At 43.5% G+C, this 18,524-nt stretch overlaps 1 protein-coding gene and 1 long non-coding RNA gene across 3 annotated transcripts in view; one reads left to right on the forward strand and one right to left on the reverse strand.

The window, feature by feature from the left end:
* LOC126510281 (uncharacterized) overlaps positions 1 to 18,524 on the forward strand; it is a 279,138-nt gene that overhangs the window by 103,863 nt on the left and 156,751 nt on the right. For both annotated transcript variants that reach the window (XR_007594345.1, XR_007594344.1), the window contains exon 2: positions 1,341 to 1,432. This is a non-coding gene — a long non-coding RNA (uncharacterized lncRNA). The remainder of the gene's footprint in view (positions 1 to 1,340; positions 1,433 to 18,524) is intronic.
* The window catches only part of Ankfn1 (ankyrin repeat and fibronectin type III domain containing 1), a 322,416-nt gene that overhangs the window by 55,291 nt on the left and 248,601 nt on the right, over positions 1 to 18,524 (reverse strand). The window contains exons 8-10 of the mRNA XM_050156778.1: positions 12,817 to 12,914; positions 10,153 to 10,243; positions 4,530 to 4,637 (exon numbers count right to left, since the gene is read on the reverse strand). Of these exons, the coding sequence (XP_050012735.1) occupies positions 4,530 to 4,637; positions 10,153 to 10,243; positions 12,817 to 12,914 (297 nt within the window). The remainder of the gene's footprint in view (positions 1 to 4,529; positions 4,638 to 10,152; positions 10,244 to 12,816; positions 12,915 to 18,524) is intronic.

Consider the following 18,524-nt stretch of genomic DNA (forward strand, 5'->3'; position numbering starts at 1 on the left):
TAAAGAGACACCATGTAGCATCCAAAGAAGAAAGATGCCAGAACATTACCATTAAGCCACAGCCTCATGGAGATACATAGGTTAATAGAAATGGGTTAAATTAACATGTAAGAGCTAGCTAGGAATAAGCCTGAGTGATTGACGAAACAATCGCTGAAATATAGCCTCTGTGTGTTTCTTTGGGATTGAATGGCTGCGGGACAAGGTGAGACATTACACTGGGAAGATGGGCCATGGTAGAGGCCCACCCAGTATGGCTCTGCCTATGATCCTACAGGAGTAATTGGCTGACATGTGTATTTATATCAGCTTCAGACATGACACTAGTAATAGTTCTTTCTGGAAAAGAAAGGTAAAATGATTTCTGTTTCTGATTTGAACATGAGTTCGGATGCTGGAGAACAGTGCTGCTGCTGTTCAAGGCTGGGAGTCAGCATAGTCATTGCTTGCCACTCTGTCTAAACCTTACCAAAATTAGAACAAGCAGTAAAAGAAATGGATTCTATAAGGGCAAATCAATGGGACAGAAGACAGAAGTAAGAAAGTAAGAAAGATGAGACATAATTGCCCCAGTGAACCACTGAGAAGCAGCCTGGTCCACTTTATAGACTCCATGGCTGCCAGCAGGGGGAGGGGACACATATGTGGTGTGGGAGGTCCTTCTGTCTATGTGTTGCTTTGATTGGTCAATGAATAAAAAATTTCTTTGAGCCTATAGCATAGCCGAGCAGGGTGGGGAGGTGCAGAGCTAGGTGGGGAGGACTGGACTGAATGCTGGGAGAAAAAAGGGCCGAGCCAGAGAGCCACCATGGAGCCGCCGGAGATAGACATGCTAAAACTTTGCTGGTAGGCCATGACCTCATGGTGATATGCAGATTAATAGAAATGGGTTAAATTAATATGTAAGAGTTAGCCAATAAGAAGCTAGAGCTAATGGGCCAAGCAGTGATTTAATTAATAGTTTCTGTGTGATTATTTCCAGTCTAAGCTAGCTGGACAGCCAGGAACAAACAAGCAGCCTCCTTCCAACACATATACAGCTAAAATTGGAAATTTCTGAAATCTGTTCAAAATTCAAACCTCTAGATTTCCTCCTCTACTGCATAGGTAGACAAAGACCCCTTTCCCACCTTAGATGAAAGTTAGCATCTTGTACTTTACAAAGTAAAACAAACAGGAAAAAAAAAATCAATGAACTGCAAAACCAAAGCCCCTGGAGTAGGAGACAAGGAGATTCCAGGACAACAGAAAATGGGACGGTAACAGGGATGGTACTAGATACTAAAACTGGTAACTAAGTGAAAGTTCTCACATACGATATCTATCCATTATATTCTCAGGACACACATACGGAGAGTTCTTTCGAGGCAGGAGCTTGGAAGAAAGTTCTTGGGAGAGTTTCACCAGAGAATACATCCCCATGAAGACACTGGTGAGTTCCCAATGATCATGTGACACCCGTTCACCTGACACAGAAGCCTGTGATTCAAGCTCCATGCGCTCAGAGCTCCCCAGGGCCTACTGATCTCTCTTCTTTCGAATCTGAGCAAACCCTGAAGGCCTTTTAGGCAGTTAAAGGACATACCCACCAGAAAGCACAAAGGCCAGCTCAGGGTAAAAGAGAAAATCTGAAGGGAGGCTGTGTTGAGCAAATGCAAAATGGAACAGAATAGAGCTTGTCATTAACGTTCCGAGAGACAAGAAGATGCTGAACTCATACAAGGAATAATTAAAAATGTCATCAGGAACTTCAAAATCCAGTAGAAGGCTTAGAAAATGAAAATGATTGTTTTTTTTTGAGAAATGAGCAAAAGAATGTCAGGATAAAAACTTGAGGGGAATACTAAAAATGAGGAAAGGAATTGGGCTAGGAGTGGTGGCACCCAGCTGATATCCCAGCACTGAAGGTAGAGGCTGGGGGATCACTGCGAGTTTAAGACCAGCCTGGTCTGCATAGGGAATTCCAAGTCAACCAGGACTTTATGCCGAGACCTTACCTTAAAAACAAACAAAAGCAAGGGTGGAGAAAGACATCAAAAGGGCTAGTTTAGAAGATTTCAGCCTCTAACTAGCAAGAATTCTAGTTGGAGAAAAGAGAGGCAAAGGCGTGATGGTGGAAGAAATAAATGCAAGAAAATAAAGTCACACAATTAAGGATGTAAACTTAAATAAGGGGAGGGCTTGGAAGGCTCTGGTTAGATAGGGTTGGGGGAGGAGTAGAGATGTTTCCCATTGCTGCTGCACTGGAGTCTACTCTGTCTTGGTGAGGATCCCAGCTCAGCACAGCGGCTTCCCCTGGGCTGGCTGGGTTGAATCTGTTGCCTCATTTCCACCTCCTAACAGCACTGCAAGTTACACAGCTTGATTTTCTGGCAATGTGATCAGGGCTGGGTTAAATGCTCTTCCCAATGCTCTAAATGGTAGAACTAGGACTTGGGTGATTATTTTTTTTCTAATTGTAAAGTTTATAAAGGTTTATGTCTCCAATAAACCACAGTATCTCGGTGTAGTGAATATTCAAAACAACAGCTTCAGAGTTCTCTGTAAGCAGTCTTTACGCAGCCACTGCATGTCCTTTGAAACAGCAATGCCCAAGTGTCTTAGAAGGGTTCTTTTTTCCTGTGAACTGATTTATTTTATCTTGACGGGCCATAGGTCAGCCTTTCCCAAAGTTTATGCCATGGAATCCTAACTCTATGGCAAAGGTTTCATATGGCTGAAGAATCTAGAGGATGCTTCTTTACCCGTGTTTGCTGAGTTCTTTGCTGCAGCCTTTAAAGTTCTGGTGTCTATTTTACATTTCCACGGAGAGGGCTGAAGAATTCGGTGTCTTCTCACCTTCCCTAACCTGAGCTCTTGAGCTGAGCCTCTCACAGGGGTGGCTGCATCTCTCACACTGGATTATTTCAGTGCTGAGGATACACTTTAACAAATTTAAAAAATGTCCCTTTAGGGGAAGGCCTACCCTTTAGTTTCATCATTCCTAATATTATGTGTACAGCTATGGTTCAGGAAGGGGTACGTGCATGCATATCAAGAGTTGGATGGAAACTATAGTAATAGGGAGAGAATCTGAATCCTTAGTAATATACAAATCAAAAGACAACCCTCCTGGTCTCGGGCAGTTTCAACTTCCATCCTCCAGAATACAAAACACAAAGTGGCTACGGATTGCAAGAGAGCCTCTGTCCAATCGCTGGACCACCTTTGCTTTCATGGAGAGGCAGAAAAGAGAGGACCCCCAGGTAACATGGCAGTTGATGAAAGGAGTCCCAGGAACCCAGAACTGAATGGACTTTGGTCAGTATAGAACGGTACAGGTCTCCTTTTGGGGTGTGTGTGTGTGTGTGTGTGTGTGTGTGTGTGTCAAGTCTTCCTAGAGACCCAGGAATGAAAATCCCACTTAGCTTTCTTTCTCCAGCTGCTCTTGTACATATTTACATCTCCTAACGAGCCTCTCATTAGAAAAACACCATTTTCTTGCAAACACTTGTCCTCCGCTCCTGCGAGAGCCAACGTTTCTGAAGGGCCCTGTTGTCAGGGCTATACAGTAATTGGGAAACTTTTTGCTAATGCTAAGTTTGATTTATGCCTCGTCTAAACAGCAAGAACGGCATCTTAGTTTGAGCCCTGGGTTTTTTACTCAGCTGGCTCAGCAGGGCCCCAAATCTAGCGAGCCCAGAGTAGTTGGAGATCTGATGGGAGCATGGAAAATGAAAACTTTATGGAGGCTTTAATTCTCCAAATAAAACTAAGTGCCTCTTCCACGAATCATTACACAGATCAGAAACCTGACCCTGGCCCATCTGAGCAGCCCAAGAAACAGAGACGCTTTTAAAAGCATCTCGGAGACTGGGTGAAGTGGGGCTAAAATCGAGAGGAGGTGAGCCCTACGGCTGCCCAAACAGTGGAGTGGAGGAAGACAAAAAAGTTCAAGGTGGGATTAAAGTGCAGGAAGACAAAAAACGAGGCACGGCAGGAAGACTGGACATGACGCCACAAATCCCAGGCTGTAGCTTGGCATTATGACCTCGGGCAAATCAACTTAGCCTCCCTTGCAATGGCCAAAGTGAGGATGAAGTTGGCATGGTGGATGTGAAAACGCATTGTAAGCTAGGATTATCTATAGAGGTGAAGGCTTGTTGTGGATGTCCTTGTTGGAGCTCCCTCCAAGATGCTTTGGGGGTGAACTACTGAGGAAGCTTGTCTCAGAAGACCCACGGAAGAGTATTGTGAAGCCAACTCAGAGAGAAGACAACAGTAGTGGAAGCTGGTTTTTTTTTTTTTTCCTTGTGCCGATTTTCAAACTTTTTGTGTGTAGAGAAGGAGAGAGGAAGGGGAGGAAAGGAGAGGGAAGGCTCCATGGAAGGGTTAAAGCAAGATAGTGCTGTAAAGTGATTCCAGATGTACAAATATTAATATCTCTTTTTCCCTGATGAATGAGAAGGTATGACCCAGCTAGGAAACTGCTAAAATTACCGGCGCCACCGAGACCTCAGTCGATGGCCCAGTACAGATTTTATCCTTACCCCGGCAGCTGTAATGCTGATGAAGGGCTCGGACCTGCTGCAGCAGGCTCTCTAGAACTTCGCTCTGTCCCCTGTGTCTGGGCTCTCTGTCGTCATAGTCTTTCCAGTCTATTGAACAAAAGAAACAAACAGAGGGAGATTTTAAAGCAGACGCAGCCTCTGCCCTGCCTTGCCTGAGGTGCCGGGGTTTTGTGTTCACTACCCACAGGCTCCATGGATGAGCACCCAGCACACGCAGAACTGGCAGGCGATGCCGACGGTTTGGGAGCTGCCATTGTTCGGAACCCTATGCAAAACAGTAATTGTGGTTGGCTTCTTGTGTTGGGCAGTTTTTGGGCAAAGAGAAAATAGTCCTCGAGAGCCAAAAGAAATAGGAAATTTGGAAGTCCAATATCTGCTCTCCTAGCCCTCGCTCCCCTTTTCAACATCCCTTCTCCTGATCAGTGCCCCTGTTACCTCTTCACCAGCACCCCAGATTTCAACAGGATTTCACAGTAGGAAAGATGGGGGTATGTGTGTGAATGTGCAGACTAGATGAAATCCACAGTCCCAATGCTTTTATTGTAGGTTTCACACTTTTGGCCAAATTGACATTTCTTTCCAAGGAAAGAGCCCATGTCAGATGCCAAGAAATAGAAATCTCCATTTTGCTCTAATGAATGTCTGCTTTGGTTAGCTGGCACAGCCGCCCCTGCACATACTCCGAGCCACCAACCACCCTGTCTGCTCAGTCTCTAAATATACAGTATTAGCTTACATGGCAAATTTAAATTGCAGTCCCCACTGAGATTTTCTCCCCCTTCTATTTTCATTCCATTTGGCTATAATGATATCAAGAGTAATAACTCATATGGGACTAATGTCAAGATTGCAATTCTGCTGTCTCCAGCTCTAGATTCCCACCCAGCAGGTCAGCCACTTCATTGTCCATCCCCGCTCCTCTTCTCCCTCCTCTAGTTTTTCTTTCTGAGTGTTTCAAAAACAACGACTTCGAGTCCATCTCTGTGAAGGGCTAGTCACTCCACCTCAGAGAGGCCAGCCGGTCTCAAATTCCCTCCCTGAAAGTAGAGTCGTCTTCATTCAGACACTCAAGGATTTCATGGCAGGGAATTCTGAGCATCTTACAGTGGTCCAGGATTGTATACATTTAGGAAGGACACCATGGGGGTCAGCTAAGCCCAGAGATGGTCCATCCAAGGTCCAGGATTGTATACATTTAGGAGGGACACCATGGGGGTCAGCTAAGCCCAGAGAGGGTGCATCTTAGAGCAGGTAGGGTAATGTAAAGTTAGGTCGTGGCGTCCGCTACACTCCAGTGTGAGCGTTGGCTCCTCCTGTCCCCAGCTCACTGCAGGAAAGTCCTTTGTATCAACAGGACCTTCGCTCCCTAATTTGAAAATGAGGACGGTGTCTGTCTCATGAGAGGTTTATGAGAATGAAATGAGAAGGATAGTAGGGACCTGGCCCAATGCCTGGCCCATGACAGGCATTCTGTAAATAAGACTTAGCCATTCAATATGGAAACACTAGTTTTTATCCCATCTGATGGTTATCTAGGAAGAAGAGGGCCTCGTAGATTTTTCAAGCCCTTGTCCTTCCCGTTCTCTCCTATGTATAGTTCATTTTTACCTCGAGGAAGGTGAAGCAGAGACATCCCTTTCCCACTCCAGACCAGCCTCACTCAGCTCGGAGACCCGATCAGCACTGTGCCACGATGGCCTGGTGACCTTGTGTGTTGTGTTCATGCTCGATTCATTATACCGTACATGTTTCTCTCTTTCTTTTGGGCAAGAGAGTTAGATCTTTGTTGGAGTTTGCCTGTCGGGGCTGAGTTGTGGTCAAGTCTGGAGACAGAAGATTGGCACAGGTGCCTTCTGCTCTTTGTGGGCAAGAGCCATGACCGAACTTCTCTCTGCCTCATTTGCCTCCTCTGCAGAGTCAGTTTTTAATCTTTTCCGGGAGGATGAGATTGAAAAGAAAGAGTATGAGCCAAGTAGCTTCCTGGGCACACAGGGAAATACTCAGTATGCTGTTGGTGAGGCATGGAGGAATACAAGCATGCTGGTGTGCAGGAAGGCTGGGACATCTGAAGTTTAGGGAAAGAACTGACAGAGACCTTTAGACTATTTATAGCACTGCTCACATCTGGACACAGAGTAAACATCACCCTTGCAGGCTCGCACGGGTGCTGTTCCTTCAGTTGGGGGGGGGTTGCCTTTCAAGTGCCTATGGCACAAAGAGGATGAGAGGGAGCAATTCTGGGTGGCTGAGCTAGTCCATGGACCCGAGCGTGCTAATGCGTTCTAATGAGTCTTAACGCTGTCATCAGTACAGGCAGGGGGTGGTGGCGTGGGTCTCGGCGTCTCAGCTTAGCCCTAGTATACTGGCGTGGAGCTGGATCTGATGACTTTACGATACATACAAAAATTGCCAATGCTCAATGGCGGCCCGAAGCGAGGGCTGAAGAACGCCAACGTTTTGGAAAGAATGAGTTGTTTTTTTTTTTTCTTTCCTCAGAGATGTTTGGAAAGTTCTGATGGCTACATAAAATAGGAGACTGCAGGGATGCAGGGGAAAATTGAAAATATATTAAGAACTCAGGAACCTGACAGGAGTAAACTTCGCGTGGGAGGAAAAGAGCAGGCCGTGCTACATAATACAGCTCACTGTTCTGGAAATGAGACACTTCGATGGCAACACAATGCAGGGCTTACATTCACCGGCCATATCAGGGTTTTCCTGATCGTAACTCAGACAAGCCTGTCTGGGCGCTTTTCTCTTATTATGTACCATACCATATAACATAAGTCTATAAAAACACATTAAGGCCTTTTGTAAAAATATAAAAAAAAAGTTTTATAGCGTACTGGAACATATTACCAAATTTCCAATTACTCTGTCATGTTAGAGTACATTGTCCTCTAGTAAATATCTGAATACTGATACATGCTACATCACAATGTCATACTTTGTTTATAAATAGAATGAGAGGGTTTTTTATATTGTTCTTTCCAAGTGATATGGCATGTCTGCAGCAACTCCAACCATATGCTAGGCTTTCCACTCATTGCCAGCTACCCTGGCTAATCAAACACACGGTTTTAGAAGGCAATGCTAGTCACAGTGCTAATTACCAATAAATAAAAGACTCCTCTAAGGCCCGAACAACCATTCTCATCACTGGAGAGAGGTCTATGCATAGGCTTGTTAGAGAGGGGTGTGTGACTAGAACAAACAGCGTATAGAGCCCAAACATCTGAGCTTTAGGGGTTAATGTATCATATGCAGATCAGAATTGTGTGGGGTGTACCTTTGGGATCATTTTCCCTCCTGTGCCTCCAGGTTAACCGAGACTAGTCTTTTTTGTGTGTGTTTTCTAATGCTCTTTCTCTAATAATTCATATACCTCTACCTTATCAATAACATTGGTCTCTTAGTGACTTAATCTTGCAATTCCCAGCACAAGTTTCTGATAAACCTCCAGCAATGGAAATATCCAAACAAAACCAATGATGAAAGCCTTAAAAGCAGAGGGAGTTGGGGGCTGTGGAGAGCATTGGCATTGGTGGTCCGAGGCTGTGTAAAACCCTGCGTAACACTGGTTCTACTAGAGGTGGTAGACATGGTTGACTGGCCTTCTGTCTACTTTTCTGCCTGATAAAAGGGCTCTAGTTACCGCAGGAGATATGGACGAGTCTTGGACAATTAATGTTTGAAACATGGTTTAGCTAGGTACCAGTGATGTGGCCTCCAAATAGCCTCCATCTGAATGTCAGTTGAAAGAGTGGACTATGTAAATATGTCTCTATGTTAATGGCTTCCCCATCAGTCAAAGAGATCGAGCCCACTGTGTAAAGTTCTTAGCTTCATGCCGTGAATGGAATGAGTCTGTCTTATAAAGGTTATCTCGGATGGTAATAATGCTACAGACAAGAATGACCATGATGCTGAATCACAAGGCAGCAGGGAAGATTAAGGACTGCGGTGAGGGCCAGGAGAGACCCTGCACAGAAGTCTCCATTTGTCACCCGATTCCTAGTTGTCTTGGGTAAAAGGCTGTTATAACATTTGAAAAATATGAACAGGAAACACACAAACTCATAACCCAGGTATCTACAGTTAAATGTATGTGTACCTGTGTGTGCATGCAGGTGCACATATGTATGTGCGCATGTGGAGGCCAGAGATAAAACTCGGGTGTCTTTCTTAGTTGCTATCCCTCTTGGTTTTAGAGATAGGGTCTCTCACTGAGCCTGGAGTTTTTGAGACAGCCTGAAGCGCCTTCTGTTTCTGTCCTGTCCCCAGCATTGGGATTATAAGTGTGTGCCATCACACCTGGCTTTTTGAATGTGGGTTTGGGGGATCAAACTTAGGTCTTCTTACTTCTGTAGTAAGTACTTTTCTAAGTCAACCATCTCTCCAGCCACTGTTAAATTCTGAGAGTGATCTAGATATATCCTCGTAATTTAGATAAACTAATGGTTAAATGAACAGAATCCCTACATTTGGTATTATTATTATTTTATATAAAACTATATTGTAGGATTTTTTTGTACATTCAGAAACAATGGGTTTTTCAACACATTTTTAGTGATTGATCATGTTTGGTTCTTTAATATGGATGTTGAATATGCCTCACTTCACTATTACACAAATATTGGGTATTTGTTTTCTTTGTTATGAATGATATTTAGCTACTATTAATATATCACAGCAGTGCATAGTTTGTGCATTACTGTTTCTTTGCATCTCTCTCTTCTTAAATTAGCTCCTCTCCCAAGATGTTTGCTGAAGCAAAGGAAAAGTCTATCCATAAGGCACTTGAATAAGAATAATAATTACAAATAACATTTTCCATAAATGATTAAGCAGTTCTTGCTCTCACATGGTAGTGCTCTTAACAATAACATTAATGACTTTTTAAAAAGATGAAAATAGAGCCCGGAGCACTGGGCTTATAAAGAACAGCCTACTCTCTCGCATGTCTGTAGTTGCTGGTTCTGGGTAATTATATTTTCTGGTTAACAGGGAGTTATATCAAACATGCCAGGCATGTATTCTTAATCTTCAAGTGATTGGAAGATGTCTTTGCTGGGTTTCTCGGCCTCCACTACAAAGGTTGGGTGTTGTGATTTTTGGGTGGCGACTGTTAATGAGAAGGCTTTTCTCTGAGCAGAATGTCAGGTAAGCCAAGGTGTTTGATTTCATTCTCATAGGAGATCGGTGGCATGTGTCCAGTGTAGGCCAGGAAAGGAAGACAAGGCCTAAGATGGACTGCATACTCAGGGCTGGCCACTCTCCTGGCATCTGCTCCCTCCCTGAAAAGCCCTGTGCCATGAGGTGATTTAGACCCATTCTACAGATGTTGGATTGAGGCTGAGCGTTTCAGTAACCTTTGAAGGCTGCTACTACTAATGAAAGACACCAGTGTCGGGAAACTGCTGTGACTCCCAATGCCTTCTCCTCTCCCCTCAGCTGCCTTTGTGTGAGCATTTCTGCAGATCATTCTTCTGTTGCCCAACTGCTGCTCTGAGAAGCCGATGAAGGGGAGGGGAGCTGGCAGGGACACCTTAGGGATGGAGTAGTTGAGCATGGTGCCATCCTGGAAGTAGCTACCACCTACTAGAGGGAGCGGCACACGCCGGCGTTGAGGTCTGAGCTGGTCCCCATCCTTTCATGTTGTAAGCTGAGACTTGAACAAAATACTGCTGGCCCTGCAAAGAATTGAAACAGGAAGCTGCATCAGGCATTATAATTCATCATGTTCATATTTGAAGGATTCTTACTTTTTTGATTTAAGAATTAAAATATCATGTTTTTTTTTGTACTGACTCCCCACACCCCTAAATTATATACCACTTCATCTATCTATCTATCTATCTATCTATCTATCTATCTATCTATCTATCTATTATATATGTAAGTATACATGCAAAAATTGATTTTATATATACATATATCAATTTTTTTCATATAATATATTGTGATCACAGTTTCCCTTCCCTAGCTCCTCCCAGATCCTCCTTGCCACCCACTCAGCTTGCTCTTTCTTTTTCTCGCTTTAGAAAACCAACAAACAAGTCAAAATAAAAAATAAAATAAATAAAAATAGAAAAACAAAACAAAAAAATCCCAAGAAACACACAGACACACACACACACACATATGCACACACCCCATAAAACCACAGATTCTCACAACCCACATGGTTCTGCAAGGCTTATTAACAACAGCAGCCTCCCACCATCACTTTTTTTTTCTGTTTATTTTCCTCTCCCTAGAGGCAACAGGCACCAAGATCCTTAGCTGGTCAAATTACTGTAGAAAATTAACAAGCTACAATAAATATCTTTGCAGACCAACGCATGAAGGCAGACCTCATTCTCTTAGTGACTGCATAGTACTTCACTACGAGCAGAAGCCTTCATCCTCTCAACCAGTCCCTCACTGGTGGATTCTGAGATTCTTTCCGTTTTGTGCCACAATAAATAATGCATCTATGAATATCCTTTACGCAGCTGTTCAAGCAAGAAAAAAACCCTCAACTTTCTGATGTGACTTAATTTTAAAGCCACTATTAAAAGAACACCTGTATTCTTTAGCATCTTTTTATGAGATTAAGAACTAAGAAGCTAATTTCTGCTTACTGATAAAACATTCTCTAAAATGTTTTGTTTGGTTTTAATGTTTGCTTTGTGGTTTCTTTTCTTCTGTCTTTTTTTTCCTACTTTTATTTATTTTTTTTCTGGGAAACCAAAGGGGTGTTAGAAAATCATCAGTGTTGGATGAATGATTGCTTGCTGTAGATGTAAAATGGCATTTGCATTAAAAAAAAAAAACCAAAAACCTTTGTGGAGACTTTGCTAGGATTTCAATGATATTGCCTTACCATGTGATGACGTTAACACCTTTTTCTCTAACATTGAAAATTGGGTTTTATGCACCTCAAGGTTATAGGAATAGCCTAGTTCTATAAATTCACTTCCAGGCATTTATATGCTCAGTATAATGTCTGCATCACTCTCATTGGATGGAAAAGTGGAAAAAACATCATCCCTAGAGAAGCTAGTTTAAGATGTCAGAGAACTCCTCTGCGGAGAGTTTTCCATTTTTATCACGATATCACTCTTTCTTTTAAGCAATGGAAATTCCCTGGGGTCCCTCCTGGCCTCCTTCCACCATGCCAGCCATGGTGTTGGAGCCAGCCTTCTGCTGATAGCATCTCTGGGGCCACCCACTCGGGGGGCTTTGTTTGCTCTGGTAATCCACAGTTCTGGTCTCTGGTATAGACATGCGATTAGGACTAAAAGTCAGGATTCTTGGTGGTGACCAAACCACCAAGAATTCTCTTAGAATAAACTGGATGCCGTTGGTTGATGGCAGCTTTTTAATGCTGGGTTTCAGGATTATACGCTGCAGATAACTATTTTAATTGGCTAACCTCTAAGAAAACAACAGAAATATCTCTCTGCTCCTCCCATATGAAAATCGTGTAGGATATTAATTATTTGAATTCTATTTTAAAAGTTTAAGGTTACTCTTAAAAGAGCTTGCTTTAAAATCGTATTTTTTATCTTCTGAATTGCAATTGTTTGAGGAAATTCAGTCCCTCCGTCTGAACAGATTTGCTAGGTGTTTTTATTTTTTTTGCATTTTGGATGTTCATTTGTGGTTCAAAATTAGCAATTAATATTTGGTTTTAGATTGGTTAAACTAATAAACATGGCTAGTTCCAGCTTTTCAGTCACAATTGAAGTTGGTTTATGCTAGCTACATAGAGCTTGTACCTTTGCCATATATAGTTTCTTTTCTGTAGTAGCAGATTTAAGCAGGGTTTTTTTTTTTTTTTCTCCTTTTAATCAGGGGAAAAGGATTTCTCTCAGGAAATTGTGTGACTCCCATTGATGACTGATCTCAATGAGGCGGTAGGGGTGAGGGCTAGATGAGGCTGTTATTTTTACCATCAGACTGGGAGTCAAAATTGGATCCCTCAGAGCCTTTGATCCCCTGCAGATTAGACTATGATCCAGAAGGCAGCGGCTTTCAAGGCTCGCATGAGGCCAGTCTCTTTCTGATCTCTTCGAACATGGCAGCCGACAAAGTGGTTCATGCTGACTGCTTAGCCTTTTGTGAGACTCAGATTATGGATACCAGACATATCACACTTAACAAATGGCAGTTGTTGCCAGAGGACCGGGTGTTGGCTGTCGCGTAGAGAGTAGGCATCTGCTACCAGCATCCCTGTGCGAGAGGCAGGGGATAGCACATCTGTCAAGAGGACCCTTACCGTGGTGAGGCCTGTGATTGTGCACCTCAGGGTCTGCAAGTTGTCCATGATGATCTCCCCAGCCAAAGGGGAAAAGTCTTTAGACATGCTCCATTCCACTATGGGGAGGGAGATAAAACAAAACTCAGTCACGTGACAAGCAACGCTGCAAGAAACCGCTTCCACCCCCACCCTTGGCCCTTCTGGTCCCAACCTCCCATTGTACTATGTGACTCAGATAGCTCACTGTTCTCCTTGGATGTCAAATCACTTTCCAATTCATTTTTTAAAAAAGACGAGCTCTCCTCCGAGAGAAAAATAAATCAATCCTCATATACATACCTTATAAATTTTAAAATCTTGATAGATACAATTTATATGGTAGTATGCATGCATTTTATGATGTTCTTAATGTGAGATCTAATTAATATTAAATATGCATTTGTTAATGACAGGGATGTGTTCTGAGAAATTCATTATTAGGTAATTTTCTTCTAAGAACACTGTGGACTGTACTTATACAAACCTAAGCCAATGTGATGCACTAGGCTACAGGCATTTAGCTTATTTTTTATTGATAAAAAATGTCTACCATGTGTTTGTGGGGTGAATGGTCCTGATTTTTGTCCATGAGACCATTGCTATATGAAGATACCATGTGTCTGTGCACACACACACACACACACTCTGGCACAGTCCTAGATAATAGGTCATTGAATAAAGCAGACCAATGTATGAGTTGCTGAATGCGAGGAGCAAAAGGTCCATTGGGGCACTTACCTCCTAAACCTTACTTGGCCTCATTTTACTGAAAATGACTTTTCAAAGTCCCGGTTACATTTTCATCTCAAATGAAGGCACTCTGCTCATTTTCTCTTTATCATCCATCCGGTGCCCTCTCCTGAAACACCCTCTTCCTGCGGCGTCTCATACACTAACCTCTTCTGCTTTCCTCCCATAGCTGTCTCCCAGCCTTTCTCAGGAGCTTGTGCTAGATCTGGGTCTGTGGCTAACTTGTCTAGTGCTCGTTGTCTCTGTCATCCCAGAGTAGGTGTTCGTCCACACTCAAATCACCCAGATCCCAGCCTCCCATTGTACTATGTGACTGTATGCTTTCAGAGCATCTTCCGCTGGTCCCAACCCCTCATTGTACTATGTGACTGTATGCTTTCAGAGCATCTTTTGCTGATCCCAGCCTCCCTTGTACTATGTGACTGTATCCTTTTACAGCCTCTTCCACTGGGTCCATAGGCCATGGTCAGGAAATGATTGGATATCACACGTGGGAGCATCTTACATAACTGTTTACATGCAGGAGGGACTAAGAGCAAGCTGCACCCCAGCAGGAGCCTTAGGAGCTGAAGTCACATGAACAGCCTCTTGATGACAAGCCAGAGACATGAAGGTCTATCATCCTCTATGATACCTTAATCTTCGGCAGTTGCGTCCAAGTGGCTCTCAGTTTGCCGCCCCGTGGGTCACCCATCTCTAATTTTGGAGCCGCTGTCTCTATCCCTGGCCCCATTTCCTTGTCTCCTGCCAGTCACACTTGCTTCCCTCACTCTCTCAGCATCACCGCCCTACATTTCCTAGAGCTCCCATAATTACAGCAGCCCAGATGTGGGGTGCGCAGCCACCGCTGGCTTCCCCGAGTTTTCCGTAGCCTTCCCTTTTCTGGGTTACGCCTCTCCTAGGTTTCTCCCACCTTTTTGACTGCCTCTGTCTAGGTTCTTCCTGGTTCCTCCTCTTCTCCTTTCCAGCTGAAGCTGTGCTCCTGGGGCAGGATGGCGGCGGGGCTGGTTGGACCTTTTCTTTCACTCCGTGTACTTGCCCCTGGTGCTGGCCTTATCTTTGGTGGCTCTGTGAGTCTTAGAAGTGTGACTCTAGGTCTGGCCTCTCTATTGCGCTTTAACTTCCTCCTGTAACTCTCTCCAGGAGCGCCCTTGCTTGGTCTGAATTCTCCCTAAGCATGTCTTTCTGCCAAGAATGCATTCTCAGTGTCAACAAGTGGCATTTCCATCTACCCAACTACCAAACAACAGTCTCACAGCACCCTTGCCCCATCTTTTTCCTGCTTCCTTACAGCTGATTGACTACTAATTTCAAAATGTCTCCCACTAGATCCCCATTTCCCCTGCCATTATCATAATCCAGGAAATGACCTTGGTAACTACAAGGATCAATATCCAGGACCTTCCTAGTTGGGTTTTCTGCTTGGTTCTTTCTCTTTACAGGTGAGCCCCATACAACAGCTTGAATTACAGGTTAAAGTAGTTATTCATTCTTCTTCCTAAAATCTCTTCATCATGTCCAGTTGATTTGGGAATAAAATGAAATCTTAAAAAGACATCCAAAGACTTACACATCTGGCCCCAGCCAGGACTACTGTCCTTGTCCTTTGCCGTGTGCAGGAAGGGCTTTCTGCTGTAAGCCTCTGTTTAGCAGATCATTCTGTGTACTTTACTCTTTGTGACTCTTTGTCCTCCCAACCTTTGCTTGGTGAAATGCTGATGAGCCAATGAGATTCAGCAAAGTCAACTCTAGAGCCCTTGGACATAGATAACTGCACAACCCTGATTGTGTTCCCAGCATACTTTGTTAACATTAACACTGCATTCTGTTTTATGGTGTGTGGCCTTTTTTTCTTGTTGATTGCGAGAAACCCAAGAAGTAGCCCTTATTATTTCCCTCCCTGGTTCTAAGTATAGATTTTGTAGTTTGTGTACGTATACTGCTCCCAACCCCAAACAGTAATTTCTACAAAATAGTGGTATTTTTCTTTCTTTCTTTTTTTTTTTGGTATTTTTCTTTAATGTAAACCTTTCCCCATCTCCTGCCTTTGAAGCGCTCAGACATATTATACAATATAATTAGAATCAAATGATTAAGATTATATATCAACTCCTAATCCATGCCTTCACTGCCTTACATTACATACCCTGAAGCCCATAAATATCTAATTTATTTGTTTGAGGCAGCATCTCATTTTGTTTCCCAAGCCAGCCTGGAACGTCCTATATAGCCTAGACAGGCCTGGAACTCATGAGGACCTCCTACCTCAACCTTCAAATGGTAGGTGTGAGCCACCATGTCTGGCTCCCATATGTACTTTAAAGAAGACACATAGATTTTGTTTTTCAAAATGTTTATTCTTCTTGTGAGCAACAAGCTCTTAGAGAGGCAGAATCTCTTAAAGTGAAACTGGAGAACTTTGTTTTTAGAGTGGGCTATCACACTGACCTGAAGATAAAAAGCAGCAGGAACAACAAAACAACGAGACACGATTCATAGCAAAAGGGAATAGCAGAGGCTGGAGAGAGGTCTCACTTAGGAACACCGGCTGCCTTTACAGAGGACCTGGGTTTGGTTCCTAGCACCCACATGGCAGTTAATCACTGTGCATAACTCCAGTTCTAGGAGATCTGATGTCTACCAGACATGCATGTGGTGTACATACATATATATATATATAGCTATGTATATGTGTATGTATATATATCTATATAGGCACTCACACATACACATGAAATAAAAATCTTTAAAAGGCAGCAAATACATCAAGAAAGAACATGTAAGGGAACACTCTAGAAACAAAAATACCCTTGCTATAATAATATAATGCTGCAACAATTTAATACAGTTTCTCATGTTGTGATCACCCCTAACTGCTATAGGAGATTCGATCAATTGTGTGAAGATGTCTCGCTGTCTAGAACACCATCTGATTGGTTTAATAAAGAGCGGAACAGACAATAGCTAGGCAGGAGAGGATTGGTGGCACTTCCGGAAAGAGAGAGGAGCTCAAGGGAAGAATCTGAGAGGCAGGAGATTTTCCAGCCAGATATGGAGGAAGCTGGACCTACAGTCCTGAGGAGAGGTAATGAGCCATGTGGCAGAATATAGATTAACATAAACAGGTTAATTTAAGTTTTAAGAGCTATTTGGGAACAAGCCTAATCTAAGGCCAAGCTTTCATAATTAATAAAAAAAAGTCCTGTGTCATTATTTGGGAGCTGGAATGTCTAACTGTACCCAAACATAAAATTATTTTCATTCCTGCTTCATAATTATAACTTTGCCACTGTTATGGATTATAAATATCTGTGTTTTCCAACCGTCTTGGGTGACCCCTGTGAAAAGGTCACTTGCTGCTGGAGAGTCATGACCCACAGGTTGAGAACCACTGGCAGTGACTAGATGGCTCCACCTGCCCCTTTCTTCTCTGTTCCTTGGGGTTTCTCCTGAGTCTCTGGGGGCCAGATCCCAAGCATCACAATCATGCAGTCCCCAGAAGCTGTTTAGGGAATATAGAACCCTGATGCCCCTACGACCTGTAGAGTCATTGGCCAGCACAGCCAATTAATTCCAGGACAGACTTTCTCCTCTCCTCTGACGCAGAGCATGAAAGACAGCAATCCGCGGACCCAGGTCATACTGGCATGTATTATGCATTGGTGTGACAAGGGACCTCCTGAGTCTCATTGTAAAATGGGGCCCACATTGAGACAGACCTGAGTCAACAGCAGACAGAGTCATCTAGAGAGCCATCTTGTCTCCTCAGTCAACAGTAGTGTGTAGAAACTTTAGGATCAACACTTGCAATCCAAGATGCCAAGTACTAGGGGACACGTTTATCTAAATCCTAGTCCATAGGAAGAAGACCCTAGTGTGGAATTCCAAGCTGAAGTTTTCCAGGGAAGGGCTGGGACTCCTGTCTAACAGTTGAAATGGCAGGGGAAGGGTTTGGAATGGTAACAGAGTCTTTGGCATGCGATTAATGAGACTGTGCTCAAAGATACAATGCTTAGCATTTCTGAAGAAACCACTATTTTTTGTCTGAATCAAAAGTATTTATACTCTATTGAAATTCGCCTTACAAAAACATGTTTCAGTAGAACACGAGGCCTGGCTTCTTGACAGACAAAAGCAAACCAAAGGCAGGTTTGTGAGGATGTGGGTGCCGCTCTGGAGTTACCGCTGGATCCTACTTAGTGTCTGTGTAGATTCCGTGACTCACTGGCGCTTCAGAGGTAAAGGGGTCTGGGAAAAAGAATTCATATCAGAGGGAAAAGTACTCCCTTTTGGGATAGCCAGTTGGTTTTGGGCTGCCAACAGTATCCCCTCCATCTACTTTTTTGGGTGGTGGTGGGATGGGGTAGGGTGTGTGTGTGTGTGTGTGTGTGTCTGTGTGTGTATGTGTGTAGGGGGCTCTTTCTAGCCTGAAGCTATGGTTTGAGGTTGGTTTGTCCTGGCCATGCTGAACTGAAGATGGACTCTTAAAAGAAATCCCACACTAGCTCAGAACTGAGAATAATAGAGGGTTATTTATTTAGGGGTAGACTCACAAATCAGTATCCTCTGCTGGAATGGAGAACAGCAACTGAATCCCACTGGAAAAGAGAGCCGGATGCATGCTTTACATCGGCACAAACAGTATAAGAGGCCACGCCCCAGTGGTTAACTTAAAGGCTATTGGCTGTAGGATTTCCTACAGCACTGAACCTGGTCTCCAGGGTTCTAGTGGTGGGAGGCAGTAGTGTCCTTGAGAGATGGTTTGGTTGAGAGGAATTAACGCCACTCTCACAGGAGTGGTTGATTCTTATGGGACCTGATTAGCTACCATAAAAGTGGGTTGTTTCAGTGTGTGGGTGCACCCCTCGTGGTCCTGAGTTCCTTGCTCGTGCTCTCTCTCCTTCTGCTCCTGATTTGGACCTTGAGATTTCTGTCCG

The sequence above is a fragment of the Alexandromys fortis genome, unplaced genomic scaffold (assembly GCF_014885135.2).
Source record: "Alexandromys fortis isolate MF-2015 unplaced genomic scaffold, M_Fortis_MF-2015_v1.1 scaffold_31, whole genome shotgun sequence".
In the NCBI taxonomy this organism is placed as follows: Eukaryota; Metazoa; Chordata; class Mammalia; order Rodentia; family Cricetidae; genus Alexandromys; species Alexandromys fortis.